Genomic DNA, 27,565 nt, shown 5'->3' with positions numbered 1-27,565 from the left:
AATGTCGGTTTTACTTCAAAAATAGGGACATAGACGAGGCAGGCCTGGTTGATGGTTCTGGAAGCTGATGGGAACGTGAGGGTTCACTAATCTAAAATGTTTCTTTTTATGTATTGAAGTAGTTTAAAAATCAATCCATTAAAATGTTAAAAAAAAAAAAAGTGGCAATTATTCTTGTTCTGTAGACTCTAGTCAGGGCCCATTCAGGTGGGGCCTCGGGCCAGGTGAGATCTGACACCCCCTTCCCCAGAGTCCAGACAGACTGCCTCTAAGAACCACAGCCATGAATGCTGGCGGCCCCTCCTCTCAGAGAACTCGAGGCCAGGACGGACTGTAGGTCAGCCGCCTGAGTGGGCCTCCCAGGTCCCCGGGGCTCCCCACATACCCGTTTGGGGCCCTCACCCTGCAGATTCTGTCCTCTCAGTCTCTAAACTCTCTGCCCTTTGAACACCAGGGATGGATAAAAGTCACATATTCAGCACTCAGCAAGTGTAGCCCTGGCTGGCACTGGACATATGCTGCTGACCCCCACCTGCAGTCCCCCTCCAGCCAGTGACCTTTCAAAACCACCCTCCGGAACAGGCCCCTCCCAGTGGCTTCCCATTCCACCTGGAAAAATACCCAAACACTCTAACAGGGCCCCACAGCCCCGTGTGACCTAGTTTTCCTTCAGTTCCTGGAACACCCCATGTTTGTTCCACCTCAGGTATTTGCATTCGCTGTCCCCAGCATGGAAGGTTCTCCCCCTCCCCCTCCCCCTCCTCACATGGCTAATTATCCTTCAAGCTTCATCTAAAGGTTACTTCCTCAGACGGTGGACCTGGACCTATCTCCCTTTCCCAACTCCATTTTGTCCTCCCCACTGCCATCTTTCAAAACCTATTTTTCCTTTATAGCAGTGGTTCTCAATCAGAGGCCGTTTCACCTCCGAGGGGGCAATTTGGCAAAGTTTGGAGGCGTTTTTGGTTGTCACAACTTGGGGAGGGGGTTGCCCTTGGGTAGAGGCCAAGGATGTTGCTAAACACCCTACAATGCATAGAAGAGCCCCCCAGCACAAAGGAGTCCTGCCCAATATCAGAGTGGCCCGCAGCTGAGAAACCTGCGCGGAGCAATTGCCACAGTTTGTCATTACATATTTATTTGTGTGGCTACTTGTTTAATGTGTGTCTCCAACAGTAAACTCTAACCTCCCTGGGGGCAAAGAACATGTCTGTTTGATTCATCCTGATTCTGAAGTGCGTGGCACAAGTGTTCGGTAAACACGGAGTGAATAAATAATTGTGTCGGCTAAGGTTTATTAGGCACTGACTCTGCCAGCCAACAGCCCTCTGAGTCAACTATCACCTCCTCCATTTCATAGACGGGGAAACTGAGGCTCAGTGATCTCTCTCTGGGGATTTGTGGGGGTCTGTAACCAGAATATTTGATTAGCCAGAAGCACACACACAAGTGACTCACCCAGACTCCCTCCTCTAGGTGCTCAAAGGCCCTTGTTGAGGGAAATCCCCACCCAGGGATGGGGCTGGATGCGATGACCTTTCTGGCACTGTTCCGGCCTTTCCCTAGAGGTGAGGGTGGCTCTGGGCCAAGTCACTGTGCCACCTTGTGGCCATGATGGGGGTTGCAGCTTCCCCGGTGGGGGAAGGCCCTTCACCCTCCCTGGGCGGGAGATATTCCGGGGTGCAGGGGTGGTACCAGGCCTCCCACTACTGCTATGAGTGTTCCAGGGCCTGGAGCAGCCGAAAACAGAATTGGCAAGCAGAAGCCCTGGCTCTGCCACGCAGTGATCTTGGGGAGTCACTTCCCCTCTCTGGACCTCAGTTTCCTTGTCTAGAAAATAGGGAGAGTCAGTACAGATCTGAGGGGGAGGAGGAGGCTGAGGCCCAGGGAGAGGAGGCTCCCGGGGGCCCCAGGCACTCACCGAGGTGTAGGCACGCCCACACATGCTGCAGCAGTAGGCCTTGGCGTGCTTGATGGCGTGGGCCGAGAGGTGGATCTGCAGCGAGGCGGAGTCCGAGTAGGCCCGGTAGCAGTTGGGACACTTGTAGGGCTTGTCCTTGTTGTGCTGGCGCTGGTGAGACTGTAGGGGGCACAGCAGCAGGTCAGGAGCCAGCAGGGCTCCCCAGGTCCCACCCCTTTGGGGCAGGGCGGGAGGCAGCTGTGCGCCTGGCGGGCAGGAGGCAGGCGGGCACTCACCTGGAGGTTGGAGAGCTGAGTGAAAGCCTTTTCGCAGCCAGGATGTGGGCACTTGTAGGGTCTGTCACCTGTGTGGATTCTGCAATGGGCAGCCCAGTGAGGTGGAGTGCCTGACAGATCCCCACGGGCCAGCTCCAGCCCCTGAGCCCTGGGCCTGCCCCGCACCTCTGGCCCCCAGGCCCCCAGGCTCCACTCCACACCCTCTCCCCAGCGTGAGCACCAAGCAAGAGCTGGGACTTCAAAGGCCACAGCTTCTCCTCCTTTCTCTGGCCACCTCCCACTCAGCTCCCTGCTGAACCCCACCCTCCATCAGCGGCCCCTCAGAAACCTAGCCCAGGCCTCCAGCTAGTCGTGGGGGGCTGCTTAGACTGCATTCTGCCCTTCTCGTCTAAAATACCCACCTGAAGAACACCCACTGAAAAGAGCACAGAGGCACAGCTGTCAGGGCCTGCCTGCCCACCTGCCTCCTTCCCTCAGAAGACTTCTCCCTCTGAGCGGCTCCCAATTTCTATTTCCTGCCCCCTTTCCGCATTAGGCGCATATCCATGACGGCTACATGGTCACCCCAGCTGCGGAGAGAATGCAGGTCAGGGTGGCCCTGAAGTTCAGCCCCTCTGTGTCCTTCCTGTGAGCCGCTCCTGTCCCCCCATTCCTGGGTTCTCATTCTGGCTCCACCATTTACTAGCTGGGTGATCTTGGGCAAGTCACTGAGCCTCAGTTTCCTTGTCTGCAAAATGGGTATAAAAATACAGTCCCTACCTCATTGGGCTTCGTGAAGATTTTATTAGATGATACATGTACGGGGCTTAGCCAGGTGTTGACACACAGTCAGCTTCAATAAACTCTGGCCAAAATTATTAGTATTCTTCATTCATTCAACATTTATTACGTCAGGTACCCATGTGCCAGGCACGATGCTAGGTACTTGGAATATATCAGTGAACAAAACAGACAAGAACCACTGGCTCGTGGAAACAGACAATAAGCATGAAATCAATGAGTGAATCACATGTGGAAGGCCATCAGTGCCGTGAGAAGAAACAGATCAAGGCAAGGGGGGATCGTGAGTGTGGGAAGGGGAGTGCAATTTTAAATAGGGTGACCAGGGCAGGGCCTCACTGACAAGGTGACTTGGGAGCAATGACTTGAAGGCTGATGCTGAATTTTCAGATGAAGTCTGCTGCAGCTCGTGCTTGTCCAACAGCCGCGGTGAGGACGGAGGTGGACGGAGACGAGATGCGGAGACGGGGCTTGGAGCCCGGCACGCACGGCCAGGCGGCCCTCGCTCCCTCCACACAGCCTTTCGCTATCAGCCCGGGCTTGTCTTTAACCAACTGTTCTGGCAAATCCTGTGCGCCAAGCAGGTCGACAGTGGAAGGCGGCCAGGTTTGAACCTTGTTTGCCTAATTTGCAATGAGCCTTAGGTGGAGGGAGAATCCAGCTCTGGCCAAACCGCGTCGGCTCCTTCCCTCCAATGCCCCAGCCCCCACCCCACAGACTAGGTTTGGTTGGCCCATCAACAAACTTATCAAACAAACCAAGGCCCCTCTGGCCAGGCCCCGTGCTGGACAGGCTTGAATAAAGACCACTCTCTGTCGTCAATAAGCCCACGACATTGGTTGCCCACACTAAACACTGATGGAGTCCAAATTCCTTAGTGTGTCATTCCAGGCCCTTCGCCATGAGGGCCGGCCTCACCTGCCTGCTCCTATGCACTCCGCGTCCTGGCCAGAGATCCATTTCTCTTCTGGCAACCAGGTCTGATGGATGGTTCTGCCCAACACACCCATGTGTGTGCTCGGCAGGGGAGGCCGCCCTCCTCTGTCTGTCTCCTCCACCAGACAGGGAATCCCAATGGCAGGGACAGCCCGGTCTCAGGTGCAAGGCCTAGGGCCCAAACCACAGGCTGCACCGAGACTGGCTGAGTGGAGCTGGGCTGGCCCGGCTCTGAGAACCCCTATTCCACCTGCACGTTTCTGGGTGTCACATGTTTGGGGACATCATCCCAGCTACTGCACCCTGTCTCTACCACGGAAGGACTTTACGGGTCATCTGGACCGACTGCCTCATGCCAGAATCCCCTCCACTTCATGCCCCCTCATTCCCCTCCAGGCCTGGGGAATTCTTTCAACTAGGGGTCAGGTGGCAGAGGGTACTGAGGGACCCCAGGACATGCAGTGATTTTGTTTTAAACCCCACAGTAACCACCCCAGGGTCCTCGCCTCCCACTGCTGCTCAAGTCCCCCCCCCCGGCCCCTCCCCAGACTCCAGCCCCACTGGCCTCCCCGCCGCTCCGCTCCCTCTTCCAGGCACACTTTTCCTTCAGCTAACACCTGGTGAAAACCCACACTCCTGTTCTAAGTATATAAGCCCCTTGATCGGAGGAGCCTTTCCTGACCATCCTCCAGACTAGCCCTGGCCCCCTGAGCCCACCCCCCCCCCAGCAGAAGCCTGTGCGTGGGTACACATCTTGTCACTGTCTAGTTACTGTCTTCTTGGCTGCCTCCTGAGAGCAAGAGCTCCCTGTGTCTCGCTCACCACCATCACCCCAGGGCCTGGCACAGGCTCAGCAGAGAGGGCTCGATACAGAGTCATAGGCTGAATAAAGGGAAGCGAGTTATTTCTCTCTGAAGTCAGTCATTGACAATAGTAAGATGCTCAACATAATCAACAATGTCCACTCCTCAGGTATATTTCACAAGTGTTTGTTGACTGACTGACTGACAGTCCTCCAGGGACATCAGGTCCTTCCTCCGGGACCCAGCCAAGCCCTCTTGACCAAGAGATTCCCCCTCTGGCCTCCTCCCCAAGTGCCACCACTGCCCAGCCTCCTCCCTGAACTCCAGCCTCAGCCTCTCCCCTCTGGCCTCCACCACAGCAGCAGCGCAGGGATTGGACCTCATCACAGCCCTCACGAGGGCCTCTCCCTAGGGAGGGCCGTGGACCCTTCAACACCCGACCCAGATGATCCTCTCCACCTCCACCACGTACTTCCCTCTCTCGTGGAAGCTTCCACATCCACTAACCTCCCAGGTTGTGGTGGGAGTTCCTTTGGGCCAGAGCCTGCCTCTGACCACTGATCTGCCCTGTGCGCGCCACCCAGCCTTGGGCCAGCTCAGAAGGGGCTTCAGGGAGTGAATGCTGGACGAATGAAGGAGAAGGCCACCTGTTCCCACTGACCCTGGCCCCAAAGCTCTTCAGTCCTGAATTTCAAGTCAGGGCCAAGCCCTCAATGCCGATGTCAGAATCCTCTCTTTGTAGGGCATCTCCCACTGGGGAGCACCCAGCCCTGGCTTCCACATCTGCAGTGACAGAGACCTCACCGACTGCGGGTGTAGGCAGCGCAGGGAAGCCAAGCTGAACTCAGTGTCCCCAGCACTGCCCCTCCACCCCCTGCCCCATCCCCACCCCGGAGGCCCCGAAGGTGCCCTGCCCTCCTGCCTGGCACCTCCACCCCCACGTGAGCTTCTCAGCCTGACATCCCCAGCCAGTCCCTCCTCCGAGGCATGGGCTGCTCCTTGGTGCTCTGGGCTCGAATCTCACAATCTCACTTCTGCCTCCTCTTAGCAGGGTGACCTCGGGCAAGTGACTTTGCCTCCCTGAGCCCCAGTTTACTCGTCTCTAAAACAGGGATAATAAATAATAAGGATTATAAGGACCGTAGAATTAAATGACATATAAAAGGTGTTCATAAGATATTTTCACAAGGTTAGTTTTTAATATACTCATTTCTATTAAGATAAACAATTTATGAAAAACAACAGAGAAGGAATTTATTCAATGTTTAAGTAAAATTATTGAGGATCCATTAGTTATCATTTATCTTTTATTTCCCAGGTAATAAACAGCACATTATATTGAATGACTTCAGCCACGTTGCACTTTGTAACTGAAACAATGGTAGATACGAACAGTGAAAGTTAACCTTCCTTGAGATGATTCCCTCTCCGTGGCATTTTTCAGACTTGCTATCTCTTATTTAGAAGCACAATTCACACTGTATAAGGACGTTGTGGACCCCTGGTATGCAGGGCCTTCCGCAGGGCCAGGCACTTAGGTGCTCTTTGATAAGGAACAGTTGTTAAGATTTTATTACCACGACTATCACCACACTTGAGGAAACAAAATGACACCTACCCCTGCCACAATCATCATTATGCACGTACACAACATCACACAGCGAGGAAAAGAAAAGCCAAGCACAAAACACTTTGCAGGATGAATACACAAACAAATCCAGAGTCACTCTGTCTAGCACGAGTTCCCCAAATAGATAAAACCTTGAGCCCTTTCCATAACTTACTCCCTCCCTCCCAAAACAACATTCTCCCTGACTTTGCATTGTGATATCTACAGACCTGTGAGCATGTACATATGCCATTTGCATGAGACAACCGCTGTTTTTCTATCATGAACAGACTCACTCCAAGTTCCTGTTTATTTCCTCAGCACACGTGGTATTTATTATTTACTGGGCCAATCCTTCTGAAGCCTGGGCTTCTGCAACACTTTGCCAGTTACCCGCTTTTCTGACTTGTCGGGTATTCCTTCCATAGACGGAGGTCCCACCAAGATGCTCCAGACACACCAGCGCCACTAAACGACGCTACCCCCAAATGCTCCCGGGCTCACCCTTCTCAACAACCAGGTTTCTAACTGCCCTTCTATGACTTGACCAGGCTGGTTCGGCTTTGGATATGACCTTCTTTTATCCCTTTCATTACTGGCAGTCACATTGGGAAGATGGATTCGATTATACGCCCTGATTGGTTCTCTCTAGAGGAGCAAAAAACAGGAAGGAGTCTCTAGGGAAAGTTAGAAAACAAGGAACCTGGAATCTGGTTGCTTCTTTACGTTTGGCTTCTTTTCTTTGTCTAAAGGATTCTGGGACTTGTGGGCATTTGGGACACCCACTTCTTTGTCACTGGGTTAGGACACATTGGTTTAACTACATGTGCCACCACCTAATGACTAATAATATGTCTCTAAATGTTGATAGGACCCTCATGTTGCTTGTTTGGTTTCTCACCATCATGAACTCAAATCACTCAGAAGACAAAAAATTTGTGCCCTCAGGAATGGAGAGCAATCCCCGGGTCAAGGAACATTCTGTTAATTTTTTGTTGCTTTTTTTATCGTGGTCTTAAATAATATTTTTAAACAAAAGTCTGCTTCTGAAAAACCTAAGATTCTTAACAATTATCACTACTTGTTACTGGGTTTATTTTCTAATAGACTGACGCTCATCTCTTTCCTACTCTGCAAACTTTGTGCTCAAATCCAGGCCCCAAATTCAGAATAATAAAATGAGCAAGGTATCTGTTGCACCTAAGTGCTCTTGGAGTTTCCAGATGGCCACTAGGCAACACCAAAGATTTGCTCCTTCGCTTTATTAAAAAATGGGGTGCTCCCAATGACTGGGCGTATTTTGTAGTCTCTGCATTTTTAATTAGCTGAATACAAGAGCAAGAGCTGCCACAGGAAGTTTCCAGTATAAGAAAGCTGGCAAATCAAAAGAAGAGAAGCTCGATCGAAGAAGAGAAGTGAACCCGGGCCGCCAAAGCCGCGAGAGTGCCGAACTTTAACCACTAGGCCATCAGGGCTGGCTCCCAAGAGTCTTTAGTCCAGAGGCAGAGAACTTTACAAAGCAGACTAACTACCCAAGATCAGCAGAACAGGAATCACGACCTAGGACTGGATGATTTAATTGTGGTTAATGTCCTATTTTCTAAAGGGCAAGAAAACCTTTTTTCCCTGTGATCTATCTCTAATCCTCAATTTAGGAGGCTGTATTTGTATAAACTGGAGTAAAATATTCCTTAAATGGTGCCTTATTCCAACTAACCCTTCAGAATTCTGGGGGGAAAAAAACTATAAAAATTGAACACAGATATAAACTAATGAATTATCAAGGAAATTCAAAAATAATAGTTCTATTGAAAACAACATACATAATTGGCCTTGTCTACAAAACTACTCAGAACAATTGCTAAAAAAAATTCAAAGTGCCTTTACTGAAAGCTTTTCCTTTTCATGACCATTAGTTCTGCAAATAGGTTCAATAAGAATCTGTCCTCCTTCCTAACAGGATATAATTGGGTAAATCAAATTTGTAACCATGACCATGCCAGAAATGTCACATTTAAAGACAAATTTCATTTAATGAGGCATGACAAGACTCATTGTAAGAAACAAGGACTGTACTTCACATGTGGGAATGCGGCCTCCCTAGGCCTCCAGGAGACTGGACTGCATCTAATCCACAGCTTCTGGAATCCCAGCCTTTATGGTTATAGAAAAAATCACTCCTGCCAGCCCAGAAACTGACAAATTTGGAGATTCTCCAAAAAGAAGGTACCCCTGCTGTTACAGGTTGTATAGGCACAACCTGACAGAGGTAAATTGGATGGTTCTAGGTTTCTGAGCTTAGATAATATAAGAAAACTTCTTTCTGACACATACATGCACACACAGACAGACAGACAGACAGACAGACACACACACACACACACACACACAGAGATTACTTATGACCTAGGGGCTTTACAAAGTCTCCTGACAGAAGTTAACTCTCAAACCCTAGTACCACGTGCTCTAATTTTAACAACCATACAACCAGGAGGACTTTGTTTATTAGTCAATACTTCGTTACATACACCTACGTGCATAAAACCAGCCAAACTTAAAAAAATCAAAGTAATGACAAAAATCAGAAAACTGCTGAAACAAACTTATGTGGTCAAATCCAGGCTTAGGAGACATGGGAACTTGTCCTGCTGCCACTCGGCCACTTGCTTCTTACTGTCAAACCTACTCCTCATGCCCCAAAGTCCGAGAAATAGACAGACAACACATTTTGCACCCTGGGATAAAGCCTACAAAGACAATGAAGATAAATGTATCAGTAACAACAACAATAAAAAATAAAAAACAAGGTTCCTCTGTCTAGCATTAGTCTCCAAAATAGAGAAAAGTTGAGCCCTCTCTGTTACAAACTCCACAGCAAAAACAACTTTATCCCTGACTTTACAATGCTGAGATCGACAAACACAGAGCCACGCCCACAGATATGACAGTCATCATGTGAGAAAACTGCTGGGTTTCTTCCCCTGTGAAGAGACGAACTGTAATCTTGGTAACCTTTGGCTTGTTGCTTTAAATATCTATGGTATTTTTATTAGGTGAGCCAGTCTTTCTGATGCAAAAACTTTTCTCTCCTTAAAGCATTTATATCTCCGAATCTCCCTTTCACACACTCGACTAGACCATAAGCCCCATGAGGACACGGATTTTGTCTGTTTTGTTCACTGCTGTATTCCCAGCACCTAGACTTGTGTCTGGCATATAGTGGAGGCTCTGTAAATAATTTGTTAAATGGATGAACCGTATGCCCTGTAAAAGCTGGTTCTATTTATTCCCCAAATATTAAACAGATGCCTGAATGTTCATTTTGTGCCACTTGCTGGGGATGTGGAAATGCAGGAGACCCAGCACTGGCCTTCAGGGGCTCCCAGTACACTGGGGGTAGTGGGCAAATAACCAGGTGAGCAGAGGACAGCCCACCACTCCTGTGATGGGCACACACGGGCCTGTGGAACCAGCTTGGGAGGCCAGGGAGGAATTCTTGGAGGAAGCTGGACTGAGAGATGGACAGGAGAGGGCCAGAGAAACAGGGTAAAGGAGGGGGAGGGTGTTTCAGGTAAAGGACACAGCATGTGCAAAGGCCTGCAGATGAGAAACAGTGGGAAGGGTGAGGCAGTAGCGAGAGCTGAGGCCAGTGAGGTCCACAAAGGCCAGATCATAAATGGCCTTGAATGCCAAGCAAAGACCAACATCTGGTCTTGACTCCGTGGGCAATGGGCACCTGGAGAAGGTCCTTGCCCCTCCCTGCACCGGGTCCGTGCACCAGGCACAGGTGCTGGGCTGCAACAGGATGTGGTGGGGCAGCACCAGGCAGGCCACTCACCTGGTGTGCTGCTGGAGGTGGGAGAGCTGTCGGAAGGACTTATCACAGTAGGAGCAGTGGTAGGGCTTGACGCCCAGGTGGATGCGCAGGTGCTGGGCCAGGTAGGAGGCGTTGGCAAAGGACTTGGAGCAGTGCGGGCACTTGTGGGGCTTGGCCTCTGTGTGCGACTTGGAGTGGATCTGCATCTCGGACTTGGTGAAAAAGGTCAGCGGGCATACCTTACACCTGTGGGGCAAGAGGCAGGTTCACACCCCAGAAGATGCCTCCCCCCCCCCCCCCCGGGACAGCTCAGGGGAGACCTTCTATGTCGGGGAGACCCTGCACCTGGGACAGAGCTTTCCTGTGAGGGTCCAGGGGGCACAGGCCCCCTGGGAAGGATAGGGGGCCGGCTCCCAACGTGGACACCCTCCAAGCTGGAGGCGAAAGCCCTTCCACCTGAAGGCACGTTGACGGCAGCCCGGGGAGCAGGTTTACACCACACAGGGAACGGAGAGTGGCCTCGAGATCCTGGTGGAAGTTTGCCCAGGGCGACACCCCATGGTTCTGGGACACGGGGCTCTGACATTCCCGGTAAGTAGTTCTTCACGCTGCCTGCACATCAGAATCACCTAGGGAGCTTTCAAGAAAGGCTGATACCTGGGCCTCCGCACCAGCCCCCTAAATTAAAGCAGAATTTCTGGAGGTGCCGCCCTGGCATTGGCATTTTTCGAAAGCTCCCAGGTGATTCTAACGCTGAGGTTTGAAAACACTGCCTGCAGGAGCAGGAAAGGGACTCGCTCCACCCCTGGCTGTGGGCGGCGCCCCTCCCAGCCCCAGCCCGCCTCTGCAGGGGATGTGGGCGGGGCTCGCCAGGAGACCCCGCCCTCCCGATCTTAGCCGGCACCCTCGGCCCCCCGGGCTGCTCTTTCCAGTCCCTGCTGCTGGGCTTCTGGGGCAGCCCTTGGCGCGAGCCTCTGCCCCAAACCCAACTGGACCGCCTCCCGCAGAGACCCCCACCTGTATGTCTTGCCCTCCTTGGCAGTCTCGCCCGAGGCCAGGATGGGGTAGGGGACTACGAGGACAGGCGGCCCCCCTGGGTTCTCCGCCTTGATCTTTTTGCGGCCGCGCTCAGACTTGGGGGGGCCAAGCAGGCCGTGGCCCTGGATTGTCTTGATGGAGTCCAGGAGGGGGGGGCTGGTGATCCCTGAGATGAGGGTGGGGGACGAGGCGATGAGGCGGCTCTGGCTGGTGGTGGTGGGTGTGGACGGGGTACTGGTACCCGTGCCCGCGCTCGACTCGGACGTGCTCACAGCAGGGGTCCGGGAGGAGAGCCCCAGACCTGCAAAGACACCGGAGTGGGGGAAGGGGTGAGAGACAGCTGCCAGGCCGGCTCAGCCCAGACCACCCAGCTGTGTGACTTCGGCAGGTTACCCCGCCTTTCTGAGCCTCCCCCTCCCTTTCTAAATTATTACCCACGGGTAACTTAATGAGAGCTTGTGTATGTGTAACAGGCCTTAGATACCTAAGGACCAAACTGAGTTAGGTCACAGGGGCACTTTGGAAATAATCCAAACCACAGGAAAAAAACTGAGGCACAAAGATGTTCACTACTGTGTTATTTATAATAGCAAAAAATTACAGGCAACTGAAATATGCAACATTAGAGAAGGAGTCAATGAATTGTAATCCATCTCCTCTACTGAACATTAACTGCCCATTAAAAAGGAGATTATGTTTGTAAAAAAAAAAAATGCATATGTACGCACAGAAAAAATAAGAGAAGATGTACCAAAATGTGATGTGGATGATAGAATTAGGAGTAATTTAACAAAATGTTTTTGGCTTAACTGTACTTGCTGATTCTTTGACAATGAACTTTTTTCTGTAATAAAAGTTACTCTTTTAAAACTGAGAGGACTAGAAACATTTACAATGTCAGGCTAAGCAGACAAAAAGATGAAAATGGTATCTACCACATGCTTTTTAAAAATGAAACCAAAAATCTGTACATGAAAAAGATAACATCCAGAGTTGGCACAAGTCTCTTTTGTGTCATATGCTGCTGGTACATTTATCAACTTTAATGGAGGGCTGTTTGCCAATAATCATTAAAATGTTAAATGCACATAACTTTGGACCAAGCAATTCTACTTCCAGAAGTTGCCCATAAAGAAATAATTTGCACATGAGCACAAAGATCTGTGTCCGTGGACCTTTCCTATAAAATTGTGAGCCGACAAAACTGGACACAACCTGTTTGTCCTCAGTAGGGGCTGTGTAAAGAGATGGGGTCCACACTCACTACAGAGGACTGGGCAGCCACAAAAACAAGACAGATGTGCAGTGACATGGAGAGAATGCCCACATGTGCTGTCAGGTGAAAAGCAAATCACAGACAGTATGAACCCGCCTATTTTTAAAAACACACTCAACCTGCATATGTATCTATAGACAATATATGTGTGTGTAAGTGCACAGGAATGGGTCTCAGAAGAGACACACCGAACTAAACTGTGTGGTACACTGTGGTTCTCTCTAGGGAGAGAGAAGAATGTTTTGATAAAAGGATATTTTCATACTTTGTCTATCTGCTTTTATATTATTTGAATTTTTTACCTGGTGAATTCATCCATTTTTTACATCTGTGATTAAAGAATAAAATAAAATAAATTATAGAGAAAACATATGAAAATGCTAACAATAGTAGGACTAGGCTAATTTTTTCTCCTTTCAGCTTGTCTGCAATTTCTAACTCTTCTATAATGACTATGCATTACCTTTATAATAAAAAATGCACTAAATATGTTTAGGATAGATTGGTGAGTAGGAAAAGCAAGTTGAAGTCATGGGTACAGCACTATCACAAGCTCAGCAAAGCACACACGCATATTAAAAAACAAACAAAAAACATGAAAAAGGAAGGAAATGGACCAAAAGACTCTCTAAGCTGCTGGGTTAGGAGCTGGGGATCATGAATGATTTTTTTTTCCTAGTTTCTCTTTTTTCCAAATTTCCCTTAATATGCTTATATTACTTTTTTAATATTACTTTTAAAATGAAAAAAATAAATTTAATAAAATCGTAATAACAGGGGAATGCGCAGAGTGTGGCTGGGAGGCTCACCAGGCCCCTTAATTCCTGGGCATCTCTGAGAGGAGGAGGGAGGGGGAGAGATGCGGAGATGCTGGCTGGTGGCAGGGCTGAGCCAGGGGAGGAACAGAGGCCCAGCTGCAGTGGCCTCCAGAGAAAGCCTGTCCACCAGGCTCTGAGATGGGCATCAGGCAGCCCCAGCCCTGGGATACCACCTCAGGATGTCCCCCCAGCACCCCAGCCTCTACCAATCCAAGACTGAGCTCACGCCTTCCCTGACCCCACTCCTGCTCCTATGATTCCATCGCACTGGCAGTGCCCGGTGTCTCCCTCACCTCCTCCCACTCCTCACCCCTACATCCAGGCCAGCACCAAGCCCTGGCCACTCTGCCTCCTCAACACATCTCAGATCTGTCCACTTCTCTCCATCCGCACTACCACTGCCTGCCTCACCCAGGCCCCCCTCCTCTCCTGCAGACCTCCCTGCCTTCGTGCTTGTCTCCCACCATGCCAGCCTCCACCTCGCAGACAGCTTTCTAACCCAAACCTGAGCATTACCCTCCCTGACCTGAAAACCCTCCATGGCTCCCCAAAGCCTGGGGGTAGAGTCCCAACTGCATAGGTTGGCCCCCAGGACCCTTCACAGTCTGGTCCTGCTGCCTCACTAGCCTCAGCAGAACCAGGTAAAGCAAGAAGGTTAAGACATGGGCTCTGGAACCACACTGCCTGCCTCTGCCTCTGCCTCTGACCGGCTGGGAAGCTCTGCCTCAGTTTCCTCATCTTTGAATGGACATATTAGGTGAACTGTGAAACTGCTGGTTTTCTAAGTCAAAAACGGTCAACTGTCCAACCTAATACTAACAGTACCCACCTCACAGGACTGCTGGGAGTAATAGAACGAATACTAGCAAACACACAGGTGCTCAGCTGGAGTTAGCTGCCATATGATGATCATTATCATCATCACCTTTTTGCCCTCCCCACCCAGACAGACTCCCCTGCTCTTACTTGTGCGTGCATACTCGCTTTGCATGCTGTTCCCTCTTCTTGCTCCATTTCCCTAGTTAACCGCCAACCTTTCCTTGCATATCGGCTCCTTCCCTCACCCCTCACCCAACTCTGATCAGGGTTCTTCTTTGGATTCCTAAAGTTCTCGACATTGTCTTGGCCTCCCTGCTGACCCTCCGGCGGGCAGTGACCGGCCCGTAGATTTAGGGGGGTGGGTCCTCCGAGTACAGGGTCGGAGAAAGTCTGGTGGCTGTGGCTAGTAGGACCTGTCCCGCCACCTGGAGCTCCCCCTAAGCGGTGCCTTCACCTAGCCCCAGGCCATCCTCGCCACGCCCCCACCCAGGCAGGTCTCCGCCCAGCCCCCGGCCCCGCCCGCCGGCCCCGCCCACTCAGGCCCCGCCCCCGCCTTACCTGTGACGGTGCTGGTGGCCGGCCGCGCGTGCAGCGCCACGTCGGGCTGCGGCACGGCCTGCGGGTGCAGCCCGGGCACCTGCTGCAGCTTGGGCAGCGACATGACGGCCTGGCTGCTCTCGGCCGGCGCCGGCGGCACCAGCAGCGGCTGCTGCGACGAGGCCGACGTGGGCGGCAGGTGAGGCGGCCGGATCTTCTCCGCCATCAGCTGCTCCTTGATCTTGTTAATCAGGACCAGGTTGTCCAGCTGCGGGCGGGAGAGGAGAGGGACTGAGGGGGCTTAGGCCGCGCCCGGCCCCTTCCCCGGGCCGCTGGTCCCCCCGCGAGCCCCTCGCCCCTCACCCCGCCGGCCGCAGCCAAAGCCCCGGGCAAAGCAGAGCAGCTCCACGAAGAGGAGGGGCGACGCTCGGTCTTACCTGGCTGGGCATGGTGGGAGGAGGGGGCCAGAAATAGGGGTTGTTAAATCGAGGCTCGGCCATCCTGCGGAGAGAGAGCGACGGTCACAGGGAAGAGGGCCCTCCCCACCGGCCTGGGGCGAGCTCCCGTCGGCTACGGCCACTCAAGTCTGGGCAAGTGTCTGGGATCCCCGTCCCCGGGGAACCCTCACCCCGCAGCAGAGAGAGCTCCTACCAGTCCGGAGAACCATGTCCCCAGGCTGAAAGTCTGGAAATCAGCGTCTCCCTCAGTGGGCACAGAGGACAAAGGTCACGTCCAGACCAGAGTGGTCCCAGCACCCCCATCACCCTGATGCTGGCAGGTCAATCCGCATCCCCCAGCAGGGCCCTAGGCTGCAGGGCCAACCCCATGGACCCATGGATTCCACACAGAAGACCCCTCATCCAGAGACAAACTGAGGAATCCTGGGTCAACTCTAAATGGCCACAGAGCAGAGGCAACTGTCCATCTCTGATCCCTGCCTTTCTGACCAATGCCCCTTACAGTGCAGACATCCTCATCAGAACACAGGGGCAACTTAGGTCATCAGATACAGCCTTTCTGAAGGGCAATTTGGCAGGATGCTTTTCAGAGACCCAAACAATATCATCCTTTGACCCAAGAAACTCTCCCTCTGGAAAGTTACCCTCCAGAAACAAGCATGGACGTGTGCAACATTTTGCGTACAAGGATGTGTCAAACCCTGTGCTTAAGGAGGGGGTGGAGGAGGCCTGAGGCTAGGGAAGATTGGGGCTCTTCAGTAGAAGTATGTGACAATATGTCCCGTGGCCCTCACCTCTGGCAAGTTCCATGGCAGGCCTGTGTGATTAGAAGGCCTTTCCACCAGGGCAGTATGAGGATGGAGCTTCAGAGCTATCTGAGTCTTCCAGAGGGTTCGAGTTTTCCTGCAAGTTTTACTCCTAGAGTAAGTCAAGAAGTGACTTACAGGGACCATGCTGGACAGAGGTATTCCATTAAGTCTTGCTCCCCATCAGATTTCTTATTTCTCTCTCTCTCATAGAAATTACTAACTAAATACCTACTGGTATTGTTGCTATTAAATGGAATTGTTTATTTTGACAGGCAAGGTCAAAACGAAATGGCTTCAACCTCTTTTCTTGGTCCTACAAGCCTGAGAAGCCCCTGCTGGAGTTGCAGGCAGAGGGTTTCAGGAGAAAACCCTCAATAAAGACATAATCTATTCTCAACACTTTAAGAAAGATCTTTTATATTCATTATCTCTTGTGATCTTTACTTGAGCAGTAGGCACAGGACGTGTTATTACCCCCATTTTATAGATAAAGAAAGTGAGGCTTGGGAAGAAGGGAAGAGACCTGTCCAAGACCACAGAGCTAGGGTGCCAGAGTCAAGATTAGAAATCGGATTTGCTCAAGCCGGTTCCCCTGGGGAATTTGCTTTGCAAACCCCAGTCCTCGGTTGAGCAAATATCCACATCAAATGACTCAATAGCTACGTGCAAAAATCTCTGCCTCTCACTCCCAGCCTGGGGGCCGGTTTGGGTCTGAGCCTGGCCAGGCTGGGGACGAGAATATCCGCCTCTGGGGTGTCCAGGTCAGCCTCTGCCCTCTAAGAGCACGCCTGCTGCCACTACCTCAGACACCAAGCTGCCCTTCCCTCGACCCATCCAACCCTGCCCATCTCTCCCAGCCCAACACAAGAAGCACTTCCTGCCTGGAGTTCTCCCTGACTGCTCCAGATCCCTGAGACTTCTCCTTTCTCAGCAAGACCTCAACGCCAACAGCCACACTGAGGAGGCTGCCATTTACCAAGTGCCTATCTTCTGCCAGGCACACTGACACTGAAAGGCAAGTACTCTCATCAACCCCACTTTACAAGAGAGGAAACTGAAGTTCAGAGAGGTGGAGTGACTTGGTCAAGGTCACACAGCAAGTACACAGAGAACTGAGATTCCCATTCTAATCTGCCTGACTCCAAAGTCCAGTTCATCAGTCCCTTAGCTGTTCAAGGGAAGGACAAGGCACCCTGACTGCAGGCTTGTGAATATGCCCCGTCTTAGGATGGCATCGCTACAGCCCCACAGGCAGGCACCCACCCATCCAGCAGGACCTGTCCCTCCCCTGCTGTTGTCCACCAGGGAAAACATGGAGGGGACTAGCTGTAAAGCCAAGGTGAGGACACTCCAGGGCTGGGGGGAAGAGGAGCTGGGAGCTGGCTCAGAGAAGCCTGGGAATTGGATACACCTGTCTGGTTCATCTCAGGATCCCTGGCACCCAGGCCTAGAGGTTACCAACAACATGAGTTCCATGACAGAATGAATAACTGAAGGAACAATAATCAGAATTATTTTCAAGAAAATCCCACTTAATTACCAAGCACAGCGGACAGTTTACAAGGCTCTTCTGTACCCACCGGCATTCTCATCAGAGTCCGAGGAAGCAGGGAAGAATTGTCACCCCCATTTCCCAGAGGAGGAAGCTAGAGCATCAGGAGGGAAGTACTTTGCCCCAGGTCACACGGATGGGGAAAGAGGAGGGAGCACTGGGCTGCAGTATAGGTATCGGCTCTCTGAGCCTCGGTTTTTCTCATCTGTAAAATGGGGTGAAACAGGCTGCTCTGTCTCGTTCCTGTCCTGGCCCAGGACTCTGCCCACTGCACCTGGCTGTTCCTCAGACAGTTCTAGGGGAGCTGTCTTCTCCTCCTCCTCTTAAGTTCAATGCCAAGTTCAGGCTTCCCAAAGCCCCACCCTGGTCAGGGAGCTCTGGAGAAAAGGGTGCTTGCCCAGGGTCTGGGATAGAGCATCCTCTCTGTCACTTACCAGGCCCCTGGTCAGGCAGGGACCACCCCACACCCTGTTCGGAGAAGCAGGCCCACAGAGGGGCAGGGTCTGCCCTGGGTCATATAATCTGATCTGCACAGCCTCTGCCCAATTTCTGCATCCTTCTCTGTCTGGTCTTCAGTAAGTTAATGACTCAGTTGGTGACCTTGGCCCTGGCGTACACCTACTGTGTGTCAGATGCAAGGAAGGCCGGTGAGGGGGTGAACACTTGCTGAGCTCCTACTGCGTGTCAGTGTCATTGCTAGGTGCGTATCAAGAGCATCTCAGGGGAGCCCCCCCAAGCCTGTAAGCCCGTGAGGTGGGTGTCCACCCGTGCACCCCTGGGGCCTGCAGACACACGGCCACGGCAAGAGGCGCATGTGAAGGTGGCCAGGGCTGGCTAGGCTGCTCAGACCTTGTCTTGAGGGAGGGGCTTTAAGCAGGAGAGAGACTGGTCAGATGTGTGTTTAGGACAAGGCAGAAGGGCTTTCTGGCAGAGGCAACTGCTTAGCAGAGGCACACAGTGTAACAGTACAAAGCAGGTCTAGGACAGGGAGCAGCCACCCACTGGCCCTAAGAGAGAGCTGGAGAGTGGTGAGGGGATGAGAGACAGAGGCCAGTCGGCAGGGCCTTGAATGCCATGCTAAGGTGTTGGGATGGGATGCTGGAGGTGAGAGGCATCAGCGAGTGTCCGGGGCCAGGGGAGCAAGGAAGCTAAGGGGACCGAGGTCAGAGGGAGAAGCCTGAGGACACTGCCTGGGGCAGAGGGGCTGGGGGCCAAGGAGCCCAGAGGGCTGCGGCTGAGTGTGCATGCCAGGACGGGCCGAGGAGACATGCTGGTGGTCGGGTGGGACATGCAGACTGGGCTTCAAGGCCCAGAGAGAAGCCACGACTCTGTGCTGTGAGCCCCCAGACACACAGCCCTGATCCTTGCGGTGGGGTAAGCAAGCTGTCATTTTGTTTTTCTTGCTCTGAAGATGAAACAAGTTGGATGGGTGGAGGAATGAAACACCTCCTAGAGCTGCCTCTGAAAACAGCCTCCTGATGGCAGCTGGCCCATCCACCCATCTGCCCATCCGTCCATCCACGTTCTGGATATACCCTATGGGCCAAACGGGCACCAGTGCTGGAGAACCTGAGGCCCACAAAAAGGCCCTGCCCTCCGGGAGCCCCACACTAAGTGGAGGAAGCAGACACGTGACCCACAAGTTTCTGCAAAAAAGAACTTTTGCCTATGAGACCTACTGCGTGCCACCAAGGACCTCTATGTGGTCAGAGCCGACGGGCTGCCTTCCAGTCCTATTCATCAAAGCCTCCCTGCCACCTGCACCCTTTGAGAAGACCTGTGTGCCACGCCCCTGAGTTCATCATCTTCTCAGTCTCTTTCATGGCTCCCCACCCCCACGCAGGCTCCTCAGGGTAGGGCAGGAGCCTCCTCTCTCCCGCTGGCCTCAGGCCCTGGGTGGCCCATCTACTCTAAGACTTTAAAAACCAGCCAAGCCCCAGGTCTCCACCTCCAGCCCGGCCTCTCCCTGGAGCTCCAGGCCCAGCTTTCCAGATGCCTCCCTAACACATCCCTTTGGCTGTCTCGTGGGCTGCTCACACTCAGCAGGCCTGAGCTGGGCTTGGTTTTCCCCTAAGACGTGCAGCTCCTCTAGCCATCCCCATCTGCCCAGATGCTCAGGCCACAGACACACATTGATCCACAACACGTCCCCTCCCTCCCCTCCAAGCTGAGACCCACCACCAGCCACGTCCTCAGGACTCCCACTCCACTCCACAAGTCCTAGCTACCATCACACCTGGACTATGGAACAGCCTGCTTTGCTTGGAGCCCAACATACCCGGGTTCAGATCGTGGCTCCAACTCACCAGCTGTGTGATCCTGGGCAAGTCACTTGCTCCTGCACCCCAAGTAAGGGATGAGCAGCCCAGAGCCAGGTACCTGACCCAGGATGGAAAGAAAGAATCAGGGAGGACTTCCCAGGGCAGGTGATGCCTGCTTTGGGTCTTAAAGGATGAGTGGGAGTTGAAGGCAAAGAACTGGGCAGAATTACTGGCAGAAGCAGCAGCCTGAGCAAAGGCCCAGAGGTGAGAAGCAACACAGCGTGTAAAGGGAGCTGAAGTGTTCTATGTGGACCAGGACATGGCAGATAAGGCTGGAGCCATCAGCCAGGGCCAGACCTAGAAGACCCTGAATCCTAGGCCTGGACTCAAGACTTGGAGCAGTGGGCGATGGGACAGAATTAGTGGTTTAGCAAGGCCCCTCTGACTGCTGAGTGTAGACGGGACTGGAGAGGCCAGAAGAGGAGGCCGTGGGAGGATACCCACCAGGAGGCCCCCGGGGATGGAGGTGAGAGGCAGGGGCTCACCTGGGCCCAGGAGAAGAGTGACCAAGGACGCCTGGCTATTCAGTCAGTGCCGGAGGCCAAGGACACGTGCAGGGTGGCCCAGATGGTGCGGCCCGGGAGGGCCTCTGGATACTGAGGCAGACAAACGTGGCCAGAGGAACATGCAGACAGACAGCACCAAACTCAGACACACGTGACAGACACAGGCCTGCAACCCCACACATGGACAGATGGGCACACAGCAATGCTCGTGAGCAGGAACTCACAGCCGCCAGGACGCGGAGTCGCGGGCGGACACTGTTCCAGGAGGGCGAGCACACATGGCCCTCAGGGCAGACCCCGAGGGAGGCGGTGAGGGGTGCTCAGGGAAGTTGGGATGAACACAATGGCTTAGTCCCCCAAAGAACAAACCCCTCGTTGACAGATTTCAGCCTGGAATCACAGGCTCCTTACCTAGAGTGTCCTTTCCCACTTGGTGAACTTCTACTCATCCTTCAAGACCCAGCTCAAGTGTTCCCTCTTCTACGGAGCTTCCCCTGAACCCCCAGCCAGTCACTTCCTCTGTGTTCCCAACAGCACCTTGTATATGGGAATAACAATAACAATAATAATAATAATAATAAAATGGCAGCTACCATTGATTTCAACACCTATGACGTGCCAGGCACTGTGCTGAGTTTGGCATGTGCATCATGTCACCGCATCTCCCCAGTGACCCTGCGAGATATGCATTGAACAGAAGAGGAAACGGCAGCTCACAGAGGTCAACCAACTTGCCCAAAGTCACACAGCTGGCAGGTGACAGAGTCAGGACTCCACCCAGCAAGACAGGGCCAGTCATAGCCTGGTGCGGTTACCTGCTTCCCTGGGGGGACTTCCCCATCAGACTGTGAGCTCTTCACAGGTACGGTGGGTGCCATTCCCCTCTGCCATTCCAGCATCCAGCCTAAGGTGGTCTCAGAAACTCTTTGCAGAATCAAAAAGAACAATAACACTGACTACCTTTTCTTGAGCACTTACAATGGGCCAGGAACTGTGTGAGGGCATTTTATAGCCATTATTTTACTGTTGCAATAGGCCCATCATACAGATGAGGAAACTGAGGTCCAGAGAGGTTAAGTAACTTGCCTGAGGTCACAGAGCCCAGTCTGGATTTGCACCCAAGTCTGCCCATCACCCTTTCCCAGGAGAGTGGCCCCTGAAGCGAGTCTAGCAAGCTCCCAAAAGGGTCACTAAGGGAGAGGGGTATACCAGGTGCCAGGCCCTGCCATGCGGGGAGGTTCAGGCCTAGACATACAGATACAAAGAGGACCACAGCCCAGGGTGGAATATGACTATTCTTACCTATTGTGGGGCAGGGGTGTGCAATGAAGCAACTTACATCCCACCCCCCATCCCCAGCCCATCCCACAGACATTAAAAAATGAGATTTGCCCCAACTCTGCAGCCACAGGGGAACTAGCTCCCAACAAAGCAAATGGGAGAAAGCAAGACCCCAAACTGTCTGGATGCTGTGATCACAAGGAGGCAAAAATAAAAACCTGCGTCCAAAAAAGCAAGCTGCAGGCGGCCACGCCCAGAGGGAGGCGGCAGTGCTGGGGGAGGCGGCCAGAGCCAATCTGGTTTTTTGTCTTTGTTTCTCTGATTTCCAGATTCTATGTAATATCGTTCAGATATTACAGATATTGCTTTTATAATGAAAACAATAAATTTATTCTTAAAAAAATGAAAGAACGAGAACCCTGGTGGTCTGCTGGTTAAAGTTCGGCACTCTCACCGCTTCGGCGGCCTGGGTTTGGTTCCCGGCTGCGGAACCACACCACCTGTCTGTCAGTTGCCATGCTGTGGCAGCGGCTCACACAGAACTAGAAGGACTTATAACTAGGATATACAACCATGCACTGGGGCTTTGGGGAGGGGAAAAAAAAAAAGAAGAGGAAGATGGGCAAGAGATGTTAGCTCAGGGCAAATCTTTCCCTGCACAAAAAGAAAATCAAAGAAGGAGAGTGGTTGGTAGCCCCCGTAGAGGGGGAGTACAGAGGGAGGGTCTGGAGGCCTGGAGGAGCAGGGGGAGGTCAAGTCAGCCCATGGCGGGCACTCTATTGACTGTTGTACGCTGGCCCTGCACAGCCCCCAACCTCCAGGCACAGATGACCCAGGCAGGGGTGGCGGATGTCAGCAAGGCTACCTGGCAGAGTGACATTCAATCTTCAGTGTGAAGCTGGCTAGGATTCCACGGGGTGGGGAAAGGAAAGGGTCTCCCCCACTGCCCCTGCCCCAGGGGTCCAGGGCCCCTTCAGCTATTGCAAGTGTCTCCTGACAGGTTTCCCCACCTCTCCCCGTCCCCCATTCCACTCTCCTCTGATGTTTCTATACTCCTCTACTACTTAGAACATTCCATGGCTCCCTACTTCCCTCCAGACAAGGTCTGGATTCCTTTGGCCTTACACGTCCAGCCCCCACTGACCTCTGGCCTCTCTGGTTGTTCCTGCCTTACACTCTGCCCAGCCGGTCTGAGAGTCCCTCCAGTGGTCCACTTCCCTTCTCACTTCCTCACCTTCAGTCAGGCTGCCTCCTCTCCCAGGAACCCTCTGCCCTCCCCATTTCATTGGTTAACTCCAACTTATCCCTCAGGCCCCAGCTTACAGGCCACTTCCTCCTGACAGCCTTCCGGGACTGCTCCGCCTCCACCCCCTTGGCTGTGTTGGGTGCCTCTCCTCTCTGCTCCCGTCGTGCCCTGCATTTCCATCATCAGAGCATTTATCACTGTTTTCTCGTCCATCTCTGCTGTTGGACATGCGCTCTGTCAGGGCAGAACCGTCGCTGAGGCATTTACCTTTAAGCCCCACATAGTACCTGATAAATGCTTGAATGAATGAACAGCCTGGGCGGAGGGAACTGAAAGTGTCACGGCCTGGATAGAGAAAAGTCCCCTCCCCCTCCTCTAAGTGCCCTCCACCCACCCTGGCACTGTACTGTCCCCTGAGTTAACACTGTTCTCTATTTCCTGTATCTAAGCCCTATCTTCCTAATTGATCTGAGAAGGGGCCATGTGTGCTTGGTAAAGACCAGCAGACCAAAAAGGATGTTAACAGCTAATAAACACAGAAAATGGTTCCACTTCCCTAGCAGTGAAAATGAAATGAGCTTCACCTGTTAAAAGAGCAAAAAGAAGAAAATTATAATACCCAAAGCTGGTGCGGCTACGGTGAAATTGGTCCTCCCTGGCATTATTGGTATACATTGGAATAATCATTTCTGAAAACATTCTGGCAACAATGTGTCAAGAACTCCAAAAATTTTCAGACTTCCTAGCCTAGTGATCCCATTCTTGGTGATCCATCCCTAGAAAATACCCCAAATAGAGACGAAGTTGTAGGCGCAAAGCTGTTTGTTTGCCTCAGTGGTTTTTTGGCAATAGCAAAAGCCTGAAACAGCCAAAATGTTAAACAATAGGGGGATGGCTCTGTAAATCATGTTACCCAGTGACACAGTCTATAGTCGTTAATAATAGCCAGTGTTCACTGGCATTGGGATGACTCATTTAACACTCACATCAACCCTACAAGGAACTGAGGCACAGAGAGATTAAGAAACTTGCCCAGTCAAGCAGTGCGTGTATGATCTGAACCCAGAAAGTCGGGCTCCGGAGCCCATGCTTTCCACCCCGATGCTGGATCTGTTAGAAAGAAAGATTGAAACCACCCCGCAGTCACTTAGAAAACGCTCGTGATACGACATTAGTCAGAGGAGAAGAGGGAAGATTAAATAATTATATGTTAGACAGAGCAACGCCATCTCTATAAAAACTAGGTGCTGAGAGAAAAGAGGGGAGGGAAACACCAAAATGCTCACAGTGGTGGTGTTTGGGCCTGGGGTGAGGGCAGAAATGGTAAGTTTTGGTTCATTTCATTTTCCTGTTCTCTGACTTTTCAGCAAGATAGTCATGTGACTTTTTAAAGAAATATTTTTAATAAAAATAAAGGTTCAGCAAGCTTGGGCAAGCAAGACACCCCAACCACCCCCTGCTCCCACGTCCCCCTGAGGATTCTGGCCTCAGGCCTATAGGTTTACAAAGGAGATGGGAGGGGCTCAGGGAGGGCCAGGGGCTCACTCAAGTCCCACAGCAAGCCTCAAATCCCACCCCAGACCCCAGTCAGAAGACGAGTCAGGAAGGGACTCTCCCTCTTATCGGGGACTTCAGCGGGGAGGACCAGGCCAAAGTCTGCCCAGGCCGCTCACTCTCCTGCCTAAAATCTCTCTTGGGTTCCCATCACTTTTGGAGTTCAAACTCCCCAGTGCAGCACCCAGGGGGCTCTGCCAAGGAGGCTCTGCTGGCCACATGCATCCCCACAGGTACATCCCCACAACCTCCCTCCCTCCAGCCTCACTACACCACCTGCAGGTCCCCCAAAACAAGCTGCTCTCTCACAGCCCCCTGCCTTTGCACAGGCTGTGCCCTTCCACCTGGGGGCCATCACCCAGCTGGAACCCTGCCAGGTTCCCATCAACCATCAAAGTCAGGTCAGAGTCACAGCCCTTGGGGACACCTTCCTGATGGCCAGCTCCCTCCCCGGCTATACTGGCAGCCCTTCCCCTGAGCGCCTACAGCTTCCTGGGCTTCCCCCACCAAGCTCGACCCTACCGCCCAGAACTGCCTGGTGACTTGTCTGCCCGGTCCCCACAGAGCTGTGAGCTCCCTGAGATCAGGACTTGGGTCTGGTCCTTGGTTACAGCCCCATATCTCAGCTCCGCCCCATAGCTCACTGTGTTCTGCTTTCAGGTCTCAGCTCAAGGTCACTTTCTGACCCTCTCTCCAACAAAAATGCCACGCCCATGGCTCCCTGCATTCTCCCTACCCCACCTTCGTATCACGGCTCTAAATACTCCCTCTAGCTGTGACCCACGAGGACAGGGCCACCATTGCAGCCCCAGAACCAGGTGCTGGCACACAGTAGGTGCTCAAGCACCCAGTTCACACCAGGTGCTCAATAAGTGCTCACTAAGAGAATCAATGAGAGGAAGGGGTCTGTCTGTGAGGGTCACAAAGACCCAGTATTTTGCCAGGAGAGTGAGAGAGTAGAGGGAAATCATTCCAAGCAGAGGGGCGGCATGTGCAAAGACATGGACAACTGCTAGCTTCCTGGGACAGCAAAGGGCTCTCAAACACGCTCCCTGCCCAGAGAGAGGCAACAAGCTACTGCTGGGGTACAGCCGGGCAGGGGGTGGGAGAGTTCCCGGGAAGATGAGCTCATTCCACCAAGGGCGGAATGAAGATTTCAAGAAGGTGGAACTTACTGATGGGGGGAAGGGGAGATGTCAAGAGAGAGATGCTAGGGAAGGGCAGGCCGGGTTGATAAAACTGCAAGTGCAAAGGCCCAGCGGCAGGAAAGCACTCAGCATCGTGTTTGGTCTGGTGTGGATAGAGTGCAGGAATCTGTAAGGGAAGGAGGGAAAGTGGCCAGACAGTTCATGAAGGGTCAGAGTTCCAGACTAAGGTGCTTGGATGAAAGACCATGGGGGGCCATGGGAGGTCCATGAGCAGGGGAAGGCCATGGTCAAGGTTTTCAATGGACAGGTCATTATGGGGCCAGAAGGATGGCCAGGAAGCGACAAGCAAGCCATGGTGTAGGAGAGAGAAGCTGAGGCTTCCCATCTTCCCAGCTCCTCGAGAGCCCCATGTACTCCAAGTCTGCCTCCCACGACCCCTCTGCCCTCCATGTGCCCCCACTCCATGCAGCCCAGAGCTCTGAGCCCCAGCTGCTGCGCCCCAACCCGCCCTCGAGACCCAGGCCAGCCTTGGAAACTCACTCCTGGGAACTTCCTGTGAGGAACGAGGCTCCCGAGGGTCCTGGATCCAATTAGGCTGGGTTTCCGCAGCCCCGCGGGGTTGGGAAGGGCTGTTTTCATAGTGATGCTGGGGCCGATCAGAGAGGGAGGAGCTGCTGTCTGCGCCCTGGGCAGTGGGAGCTGGGATGCTGCCCCCTCCCCTGCCCCCTCCCCCTCCCTTCCCACCGCCAGCCACCCAGATACACCCAGGCAGGGACCCTCTCGGGAGCCTCACTGCCCTCATCTAGGGAATGGGCCATGACACCCTTCTCAGGGCTGAGAGAATGCTCTGCAGGCTCTGAACACATGCCCTTCTCTGCTTCATTTCCCTTGGGGAGCCCCAGCTCCCATCCCCACAGGGAATTCCTCTGCCAGCATGAAATGACAATGATGATAATTATAATAATGGTTACTGAGAACCTCTTCCACGCCAGGCACTGTGAGATGCTTTACACGCGTGTCTCACTCAGGCTCCTAACGACCCTGCGAGGTGGATGCTGTGAACATTTCAAAACATAACACACATTCAGAAAGATGCTTAGAACATAAATGAACAGTTTAGTGATTTATTACAAAGCACACACACCCTGGGTACCCAAGAAGCCTCTACCTGTGTCCCTTCTCAATTGCTGCCCCCTCGGATCCCCCAAAGGTCCCACCCTCCCGGCTTCTATGGGAATCCCTTCCTTGTCTGAGATCAGGAATGAGGCTCAGAGAGGCAGGTAACCTGCCCAAGGTCATGCAGCTGGTGAGGGCAGAGGAGCGGGAACCCTGTGCCATCGGCTCGCTGTGTGACCTTTAGCAAGTCCATTTCCTCTCTGGGCCTTTGTTCCTCCCTCTGTAAAACTAAGAGACTCAACTAAATCACAGCCTGCGTGCCTGGACCCTCTGAGGGGCAACGTGGCAACTGAGGGGCTAGAAGTACGGATTCTGGAACAAGATAGCGTGGCTCGAAGCCCCAGAGATTGTTACCACACTGGGGATGATAATGGTATCTCCACAGCGGTGTTGTGAGGATTAAATGAGTTAACACTACGTATAAAGCCTTTAGAATGGTGCCTGGTACACAGTAAGGACTCTGTGTTACCTACTGCTGTAGCTTTGTGATTAGGGTCTCTAAGGTGTAAGGGAGCCCTTCTCAACATCCTGAAGACCCACATGGAAATCTGACCCACCAGTGAGGTTACCGGGGCTGTGGGTGGAGGCCAGCACCCCCCCCCGGGGGGGCTGCTCTGCTGATGGGTGGGATTAACTCAGAGTAGGGGAGCCGACTGCTGAACCCCAGCTGTGGCCTGGCCCTGAGGAGCTTTCTAGACAGGTCCTAGGGGACCTGGGCCGGGAAGCCCGGGCAGGTGGTCATAGTTCTCACGCTGTATGTCAGGGCCCGGGGCAGGGAGCCTGTGGGGCAGGTGAGACAGGGCTCAGGCCGGGGGCAGAGGCCAGCAGACAGACGGGCTCTGAGCCGGGCAAGGCAGCAAAGAGAGGGCTGGGCTGGTCAGCAAG

At 52.9% G+C, this 27,565-nt stretch overlaps 1 protein-coding gene across 6 annotated transcripts in view; it reads right to left on the bottom strand.

The window, feature by feature from the left end:
* ZNF362 (zinc finger protein 362) overlaps positions 1-27,565 on the bottom strand; it is a 38,738-nt gene that overhangs the window by 3,367 nt on the left and 7,806 nt on the right. The window contains exons 1-8 of one of the 6 annotated variants that reach the window (XM_058553598.1): positions 15,281-19,539; positions 15,067-15,130; positions 14,651-14,897; positions 11,159-11,480; positions 10,163-10,387; positions 2,197-2,275; positions 1,922-2,080; positions 155-1,830 (exon numbers count right to left, since the gene is read on the bottom strand). In XM_058553598.1, coding sequence (XP_058409581.1) covers positions 1,798-1,830; positions 1,922-2,080; positions 2,197-2,275; positions 10,163-10,387; positions 11,159-11,480; positions 14,651-14,897; positions 15,067-15,130; positions 15,281-15,390 — 1,239 coding nt within the window. In that variant the 5' untranslated portion in view covers positions 15,391-19,539 and the 3' untranslated portion in view covers positions 155-1,797. Of the gene's footprint in view, positions 1-154; positions 1,831-1,921; positions 2,081-2,196; positions 2,276-5,910; positions 9,072-10,162; positions 10,388-11,158; positions 11,481-14,650; positions 14,898-15,066; positions 15,131-15,280; positions 19,629-20,686; positions 20,813-26,044; positions 26,135-27,565 lie in introns of those variants that run through there. The other 5 variants (XM_058553597.1, XM_058553600.1, XM_058553596.1 and 2 more) reach the window with 5 other exon arrangements.

The sequence above is a fragment of the Diceros bicornis genome, chromosome 13 (genome assembly GCF_020826845.1).
Source record: "Diceros bicornis minor isolate mBicDic1 chromosome 13, mDicBic1.mat.cur, whole genome shotgun sequence".
Lineage (NCBI taxonomy): Eukaryota > Metazoa > Chordata > Mammalia > Perissodactyla > Rhinocerotidae > Diceros > Diceros bicornis.
This window is presented reverse-complemented; position numbering and strand designations above follow the sequence as displayed.